At 36.0% G+C, this 8,468-nt stretch overlaps 1 protein-coding gene across 2 annotated transcripts; it reads left to right on the top strand.

Annotated features, from left to right (window-relative positions):
• The first annotated feature begins 1,083 nt into the window (after nucleotides 1–1,083).
• On the top strand, nucleotides 1,084–7,589 carry LOC125851078 (ATP-dependent DNA helicase Q-like 1). 2 transcript variants are annotated; one of them, XM_049530883.1, is made up of 10 exons: nucleotides 1,084–1,319; nucleotides 1,577–1,974; nucleotides 2,239–2,499; nucleotides 3,907–4,075; nucleotides 4,821–4,912; nucleotides 5,023–5,066; nucleotides 5,403–5,517; nucleotides 5,594–5,947; nucleotides 6,245–6,469; nucleotides 6,609–7,589. In XM_049530883.1, exons 1-10 carry the CDS (start codon nucleotides 1,130–1,132, stop codon nucleotides 6,717–6,719), a joined length of 1,959 nt encoding a protein of 652 aa, XP_049386840.1. In that variant the 5' UTR covers nucleotides 1,084–1,129; the 3' UTR covers nucleotides 6,720–7,589. The 2 variants fall into 2 exon arrangements, with proteins under 2 accessions (XP_049386840.1, XP_049386834.1); XM_049530877.1 differs by having other exon boundaries at nucleotides 1,085–1,319; nucleotides 3,907–4,070; nucleotides 4,816–4,912; nucleotides 6,609–7,588.
• The last annotated feature ends 879 nt before the right edge of the window (nucleotides 7,590–8,468 follow it).

The raw sequence follows: 8,468 nt of genomic DNA, 5'->3' as shown, positions 1-8,468 counted from the left end.
GAGGAAGAGAGACATGGTACTCGAATCCGGAGTTTAATAGGAAGAAGAGGGTGGCAAAATATAAGATATATTCCATGGAAGGAAAAGTTAAGAGATCTTTCAAAAATAGTTATCGTTGGTTCAAACATACTTGCTCTAGAATCATTCATGGTTTCTAAGCATGCTTTTTTGTTTATATTATATTCATGTATGTTACGTTGTTGTATTTCTCCATCTTCTTCTTGTTCATATTTTGTTTTTTTTTTCTTCTCCAAAATGTAATTCCTTTTGTGTAAAATATGGATGGATTGTGTGTAATTTTAGTTTCTATGGATCTTTCACTCATTTTATTATTCCTTTGTTGTTTTATTTCTATTAGATGTAGGAATTACAAAACTCACACCTATCGCCATATCATTAGATGGTGTGTTAAATCAAGAATAGGGCATTTCTAGGATTCTTTTCTGTTTTTAATTATTTGATGAATGAGTACTTCAACGTCTATATTCTTATTCACTTTTTTTAATAGTTAGATTAATCCAAATGAGGAGATCTGTTTCAATTGAGGTTTTCAAAAAAATGGGTTTTAATTTAAGGAGTAGAAAAGGTAGTTGATCTATATTTGGTATACATATATATTAATGCCTCTTATAACGACTAGGACTTCAAAGGCCATTTTATCCATTAAGAGGTCGTTTGGTACAAAGATTAATAATGCATGTATTAGTAATGCAAAATTTATTTTTATCAAATGTTTGATTCATTGTTTCCCACCTCATTTTGTGTTTAGATTAAAACTCTTTAAAAATCTTCTTTCCGATTATACCCTTGAAAATTATATAACTGAGTCAATAATTGCCGGACAATATATATATATATTTTTTATAACCTTCTAACTAACAATGAGAAAGAACAATTTTATTGTCATGTTTGCTATTTTTTCACTTCAATTATTTGAGGATAAATAATTTTGTTGTGTGTACGTAAAGATAAGAAGTGTAACTTCGCCTTGGGCCATAGATGCTCCAAGCCCAACACAAAACGAGTAGCACGGAACGTTGTCGTTTAAATAAAACTAGTGGGATAAAACTTCGAAATACAATTTTCGTAGTACGAAAAGAAGTTTTAAAATTGATTCTGAAGAAGGCAAATGAAAGCGCGGGAAAACCAACGACGGCCACCGCTGCGACGGCCGCGAAAGGCGGAAATTGAAGACGCTGAAGAAATGCAGGACGAAGATCTCGAGTTAGAGAAAGTTAGGCTTATAAGCTTAGCCCTTGAATTCGGATTTGATGAAGACTCCGCAAAGACGTGCTTGAATCGCCTCGTTGAGCTCTACGGTAAACCCTCCATTTTCCCATTCCTTACCGCAGCAGCCCAGAACTAGTACAATTATTGCTTCATGAATCAGGATTATATATGTTTAAAAGAAAAAATAACTCAAGTTATTGTCTAATTATGAAAAGATTCATGCAGGTGATTCTGACTAGGTTTGAATTTAGGCTTACTTGATTGATATACTTGATTACATGGTTCTTATTTAGGAGTTTATTGGTGGAGCTATTACAGTTTTCATTATTTTTTTTCACTTGTGAAGGTGATGATGGGCGAGATTTCATCAGTGTGGAGCTCTGTGGAGATGAATTTCTTGCGTTGCTGGCTGAATCTATGCAAGACACTGAGGATTGGGATGATTTGCAAGCAATTGAATCAGAGGCTTGTGGAGCTCTAGCTGATATGTTGGGTAAGGGTGCTCGTGAGGACTGTGAAGTTGATTGTGATGAGGATTCTGGCGCCTATGTCCATGTTATTGAGGATTCACCCCAACAACAAAGGCGTGCAAAAGCAGTGCTGTTGGATTCTTCAAGTGACAGCGAAGAGATGGGTATTAGATTTGCAAGCAAAGAGGATCTCCCCTCTACCTCTAAGATTCGCCGTGATAGAATTCACCAGGGCATGAATCCACAATCAGGGTGCCGTGCCTCAACGTCGATGGTAGTACTTATTTAGACTTATGATCTTTTCTATCAACTGTTTTGTTTATTTCTTAAAGTATCAACATTTCTACTGCAGCATTGCATTAGACCAGTGGTATGTTGAATCGTCCTGTAAACTATTTCTAATAGCTGAGATCCAAATGAATGGCTATATGATATACTCTTAGCTGACATGTGATCACCCTTTATCTTGTTCTATCTGAACCAATTTATCTAGTACTGACTGAAATCCTCCTACTCCATGCTCTGCCCTTGTTGAAAGGATTATACGAGTGTGGTTACTGAAGGTTCATATTCATCGATCTCCCCCGAAATGGAGTGCCCCTTGGAATCAAATCACGGGGACAAAACCCTTAGTTATGAAGAGTTGCAAAGGTTGGATGACATTGAACTGGCAAATGTGGTAGTATTTGGAAACAGGTCCTTTCGTCCTTTACAACATCAAGCTTGTCAAGCATGTCTTCAAAAACGAGATTGCTTTGTTCTTATGCCAACTGGAGGTGGTAAAAGTCTTTGCTACCAGGTAGATTTCTTTACTATACAGCTGGTCCTTTCCCTGAGTATTGTCTTGAGTGATGCATGATTGCAAGAACTTCTTGATTCATATTGAACCTGCAGTTGGTGAAATCTAGTTTGAAATGTTAGTCGTAGTTCCAATGCATATAAAGTTGCAGACTTGTCTGCCAAAAGATTAGAATATTCCGTAACTGCTCCTGTTGTTTATGTTCTTACCTTTGGTCATATCAGCTGATGTTATCTTGTCCTGACTTTCCTTGTGAGAAATCAGTTACTATTCACCACACATCACACTGTGAAAGGTTATAAGACTGTTTATCACAGACACATAAATCATGCTTAAGGTAAATGTGCAAAAAAAATTTAAAGGATGTCCAGAAAGTGCATATCATCTTGCTTGAAGTATGCAATCTTTTCAAATATGGGATGTTGCATGATTTCCAATTTTCTCACCCATCAACTTACCTTGGAATGTGCTGTGCAAAGAATCCCATTGAGTTGGGAAAAATTAGAAAATGATTGTGTTAGGAGAAGTGGTGAAAGATTCTTATTGGTGCATATCAAGTTCTTAAATTTTCTTTTAATAAATCATAATATTTAATTCATCAGATATGTCATATATCTGTTAAAATATATATGCAGTGTGGTTAACCCTCAGGGGTTGGCCTGCTGGCAATTGACTTGAGCCTTGGGGTTTGCTCCCTTTCAAGGTCTCAAGTTCGAAACCCATTAGGTGCAAACAATTTCTGAGGGCCATCGGCTGGGTAAAACCTGAATTAACCGTGGTGCACTTGCGGGAAACTCCTTNGGTGCATATCAAGTTCTTAAATTTTCTTTTAATAAATCATAATATTTAATTCATCAGATATGCCATATATCTGTTAAAATATATATGCAGTGTGGTTTTCTCAACCATCATTATCTAAAAAGTTAACCCAGTCGCATAGGCACCAAGTTATCCTTTATTTAAACGAAAAAGTACACAAGACAGCTTTCTTGTACTATCATATTCTTCACGCTTCCATGGAATTTTCTCCTATCTTTTTATTCCACTAGACAACTAACCAAAAACCATATTTTTGTGGAAGGGATCTCTACCATTGTATGCTTCTTGTATCTGGGTTAGCCCTCTTTACAAAAAGAATACATCTTAGCCTTTCTGTGATCAATAAACTTTTGTTAGCACTTATTGAAACAAAAAGCAACGCAGAGAAAGCTTTACTCTTACTACATTCTTTAGGTCAAATGTGTGCACTTAAAAATGGTTTTCAAATGCTTAAAGTTCTCCACCTTTGTCGATATTTTAATTCAAAGTTGGGCTTTAGGACATTACAGTCACCCATCAAATCCTACTAATTTGTCAAGGCTCTGACTAGTGTTAGCACTAATTCTGTTTTCCTTTTCTGTTATGCAGCTTTCAGCGATTGTTCAACCTGGTGTTATGATTGTTGTATCTCCCCTACTTTCACTAATTCAGGATCAGATAATCACCCTTAACCTCAAGTTCGGGATACCAGCAACCTTTTTAAATTCCCAACAAACTCAATCACAAACTGCAGCTGTACTACGAGAATTAAGGCATGGTTTTACTTGTGTATCTTCATATCCACTTATTTACTCCTCTAAATTATGGACTTTACTGATTGACTTTCAGGAGAACATTTCTTGAGTGTGACTAGTAATATACTTCTTGAGCCTGCCACAGAAGAAAACATGTTTTATGGTCTTCACATGACTCATGGTCCATAATATGCATACTCATGCAAGCCCCTACCATGCATGTGTTGTCAGGAATACTTACTGCACTTTCAGCAGGTCTCATCTTGTTTCCTGTGGCACCAGAAAAAAAGAATTTGCTTGCTTTAAATATGTGCAAGTATGGAAAGCTTGGAAGATAGCTCTTGCAAATAAAGAAAATGGGGAGGCCGGCATTTATACCTTTATTGGTCTTTTGTCCTCATCTCCCCCACACACATTTTCCTTTGGCTATGAAGTAAATCCTGAATGCCTTAAAACTTACACTTGTTTTCAGTTAAGACTGACTCTAATGACATAATTTCAGATCAAATGCCAAGTCATGACTATTCCGTCCTCTATTAAATTATTTTACTATGAGAAGCCTTTTCATGTATTCGAATGGGCTTGTCAACTGAAATAGAATTTTATCTGATCTGACTTATTGGCTTCTTTAGAAAGTATTATCATTAAACCACAAACTCTTTTCATTGAAAGTTGTAGCAGCTCTTGTAATCCTGTCCTGAAATTCCTGTAGTTCGTACCTAATATCATATTCTGAATTTGCATCCTTTTTTCTTACTTCTAGGAAAGATGTACCATCCTGCAAGCTCCTCTATGTAACTCCTGAGAGGATAGCTGGAAATTTATCATTTCAAGAAACCTTACAATGTATGCATAGAAAGGTGAGTTTTTTGTAAGCATATAACAGCACGGGTAGTTATTTTATCTTATTTAAGTCCAGAATATTTCTAGATGGTGTTTGTAAATAGAAGTTTTACTGGACTAATTTCAGGGACAATTGGCTGGTTTTGTTATTGATGAGGCTCACTGTGTGAGGTATGCCCTTATTCTAAAATCATCTTAACTGTTTGGAGGTAAAGATGTAAAACTATAATAGTGCAGACTGATGTATCAGATGAGGGGACAGGAAATCCATCAAGAAACTATATCCTCTTCTTGTTGATGTTGTTGCTTATGTCAACCTTATGTTTTTTGAATACATAGTTTTGGGCGTTCTTATATGTTTGGTAAAAAGAATCACGAAAGTGATTGGAAATTATGCAGTCCCTGTTTCAAATAATCTGATAGAAATAGAAAAACAATAGGCATGATGTTGTCAATGGTTTAGCTGATTTAAGGTATATTTGATCTGTTCTTTTACCTGTTTCTCAGCCAATGGGGACATGATTTTCGACCAGATTATAGAGTATTAGGATGTCTTAAGCAAAATTTTCCAGATGTTCCAGTGATGGCATTAACTGCCACAGCAACCCATGCAGTCCGTGAAGTAAGACAGCTACTTGAATTTGTTCTTTTGTGAGGTCTGGTTATTTTCCTAGTTTCACTTTTTCTGCACTTTGCAGGATATCTTGAGTGCTTTAAGAATTCCTCGTGCCCTTGTCCTTGAGACCAGCTTTGATAGATCCAATTTAAAGTATGAAGTTACTGGAAAGAGCAAAGAGCCACTCAAGCAACTTGGGAATCTTTTACTGGATCGATTCAAGAATCTATCTGGAATTGTGTACTGCCTATCAAAAAGCGAGTGTGTGGATGTCTCAAAATTTTTGAATGAGAAATGCAAAATCAAAACAGTATACTATCATGCTGGTTTAGCATCTCGTCAGAGGGTTGCAGTTCAGAAGAGGTGGCGCTCTGGAGAGGTTGATATCGTTTGTGCAACTATTGCTTTTGGAATGGGAATTGACAAACCTGATGTTGTGAGTTCTCGTGGACTATGATGTTTCTCTGCTTCTTTCCATAATATGACCTCTTTGATGACTGATGATATTCCAAATATGACTCTTACTCAAATGTCATTGATAAATGATCTTGCTACAAATATAAAAAACCTATATAGAGTAAGGCATAAGCCATAGAGGTGCAAGCCAGATTTGGTTAGCCATTTTAGCTTGAAATCTTCTATGAAGGTTCTTTTCATTTAGAAGTTCCATTATATGCACTGTTTGCTATTTCAGGGAATTAGGTAGGGGACTGATAGTTTTCTGCATTTTCAGCGGTTCGTTGTTCATAATACAATGTCCAAATCTATTGAAAGTTATTATCAGGAAGCTGGAAGGGCAGGAAGAGATGGCCTTCCTGCTACATGTGTCATATTATACCAAAAGAAGGATTTCAGTCGAGTTGTATGCATGCTAAGAAGTGGGCAGGGCTATAAAAAGGAAAGCTTGAAGAGGGCCATGGAACAAGCTCGAAAAATGCAGAAATACTGTGAACTTAAGGTACGTTAATTGATATCCTATAGAGCTTTGGTGTCTTGCATAGTCCTCATAATTCTAGCTAACTCTTCTGTTACTGTACAGTCTCTTGAATCATCTCTATGTTATGTACTTAATCATCACACTATCCTTAAATTTGCAGACTGAATGTCGTAGAAAATTGTTACTTGAACACTTCGGAGAGTCCTTTGACCAATATTCCTGCAAGAATGGTTCTAATCCATGTGACAACTGTCTCAAGTCTTCCTCGTGAAGGTTCTACATTTTAATCCCAAGAGAAGGCCACAGTACAAATATCAAGCTTCTATTGCTCAACCACCAAAAAAATCCCGTCTGAAACATGTACACTTGAATGGAGATGGTGACTTTGAAAGTTTTGAGCAGCTATGTTATACATGGTTCAGTCTTGATAAAGTAAATTCGACATGTTTTATTATTGACTAGGGTAACCAGTTATATGGTCATCTCATACAACATGGTGCTCATCTTCAAGAGCAAAAGATGCATCTTGGAGTAGTAAGTGCATGTCCTGCACTTATGGCTCAAAGAGGTGAGAGCTCTTTCTCTACTGTCATCCTATATTTTGTCCTAAAGCCAAGTCTAATGCTCAGCTTCAAGAAAACATAAATGAAGCGCATGTTGTTGTGCTGATATTGTACATTTTAACTTGCCTCAGCATAAATGAGAGATGTCTATCTTTATTGAATGTTTGTTTCATCAAAGTTAAATACATATTTGGTTTGTTCCCCATGATCTGCCTTGAAGTCTTATTGCATGAGTATTTGTTAGAAACCGCTTCACATATGGTAGGAAATGACAACCCCTTTATCATTAAATTCTTGTCACGGTGTCTTGTTATTGAATTTCATTCACGTAAATCTTGCCCCTTGTTTATTTCTTTCTGTGGCTCTAGCTCCAGTTTTCTTGTTGACTAATACCGTTTCTTGGATTAATGCAAGAATGTATGTTCTTGTCAGAAGAGTTCCTAGTTTTCATTAAGTGGCAGCTTTACAGTTGTATGATGTAACCCTATCATTTGTCCTTGCACCATCAAAAGATGTGTAGCCAATGAGCCTCCTCCTGCCTTAATCAAGGTTCTGCTTTCAAGTTTTGAGTATGAAAAAATCTTATTCCAGAATGGATCCTAGCCAGCGTCAATGTAAATTAGTTGGGTTTCAATGTGGGTACCAAACATGAGAAACCAAAAAACCCATATATTATTGCATGACATAGGGCGTGCATTCTGCTACACAATTATTCATAACACAACAAAATAAACCCTTTCTCTTTGGTGTTTTATGATGATTATGGTCCCAGTGAGGGGTGATAAAGAACCCTGATTTGTTCTCCAATTGTTAAGAGTTATCCTGAACAGGGGTGATAATTGGGTGGGTTGGGTCAAATTTGAGCGGGCATAATGGATCAAGACAATAAACGGGTCAAAGACCCAACTCAACCCAACCCAAATTTGCTTGGTCAAAAATGAGTTGGTTAATGGGTCTTCCCAACATGACCTAATTTTTACTAATTTTTCATTATGAGTTGTTTTACAATATTTTTGTGACTGATAAAATTATTATTTTTCTTTACTATGACTATATATAACATATTTGTTTTAAAAAATATTTTGACAAGATTATTCTCGGGTAAATTTGGGTTACATATCAACTCAATTTTTAATGGAAATTATTTGTATCCACTACAACACCAAATCACGTTGATCTACTATAGTAAAGTACCAAAACTGAAGTAAGAATTGTATAAATTAACCACGATTTATAAATAAATAAATAAATATGACACAAAAAACACATTTACTTTGGTGCATGCACCAGGTGGTATGTACTTTTGAATTAATCTTAATCAAGAATTATTCGTCTGATGCGTGGGGTCTAAAATATGAAAAAAGAGCTCATACAATTTTGTTTTTATCTTATTAGTACCTATAATTAAGCCAGTTATCTTGTTGATTTATCAGCCATATATACATATGGACACTTAA

Source organism: Solanum stenotomum, chromosome 1 (assembly GCF_019186545.1).
Source record: "Solanum stenotomum isolate F172 chromosome 1, ASM1918654v1, whole genome shotgun sequence".
NCBI lineage: Eukaryota > Viridiplantae > Streptophyta > Magnoliopsida > Solanales > Solanaceae > Solanum > Solanum stenotomum.
Note: the sequence above shows the minus strand (reverse complement) of the source record. Positions and strands in the feature narration are given on the sequence as shown.

Excerpts from the sequence above, each read along its gene's own strand:
- LOC125851078 (XM_049530883.1), top strand. The coding sequence starts at position 1,130 with ATGAAAGCGCGGGAAAACCAACGACGGCCACCGCTGCGACGGCCGCGA. Across the intron at positions 4,076-4,820 it reads ACTACGAGAATTAAGGCATG|ATGTACCATCCTGCAAGCTC; the intron begins GTTTTACTTGTG and ends CTTCTAGGAAAG. Across the intron at positions 5,518-5,593 it reads CAACCCATGCAGTCCGTGAA|GATATCTTGAGTGCTTTAAG; the intron begins GTAAGACAGCTA and ends TGCACTTTGCAG.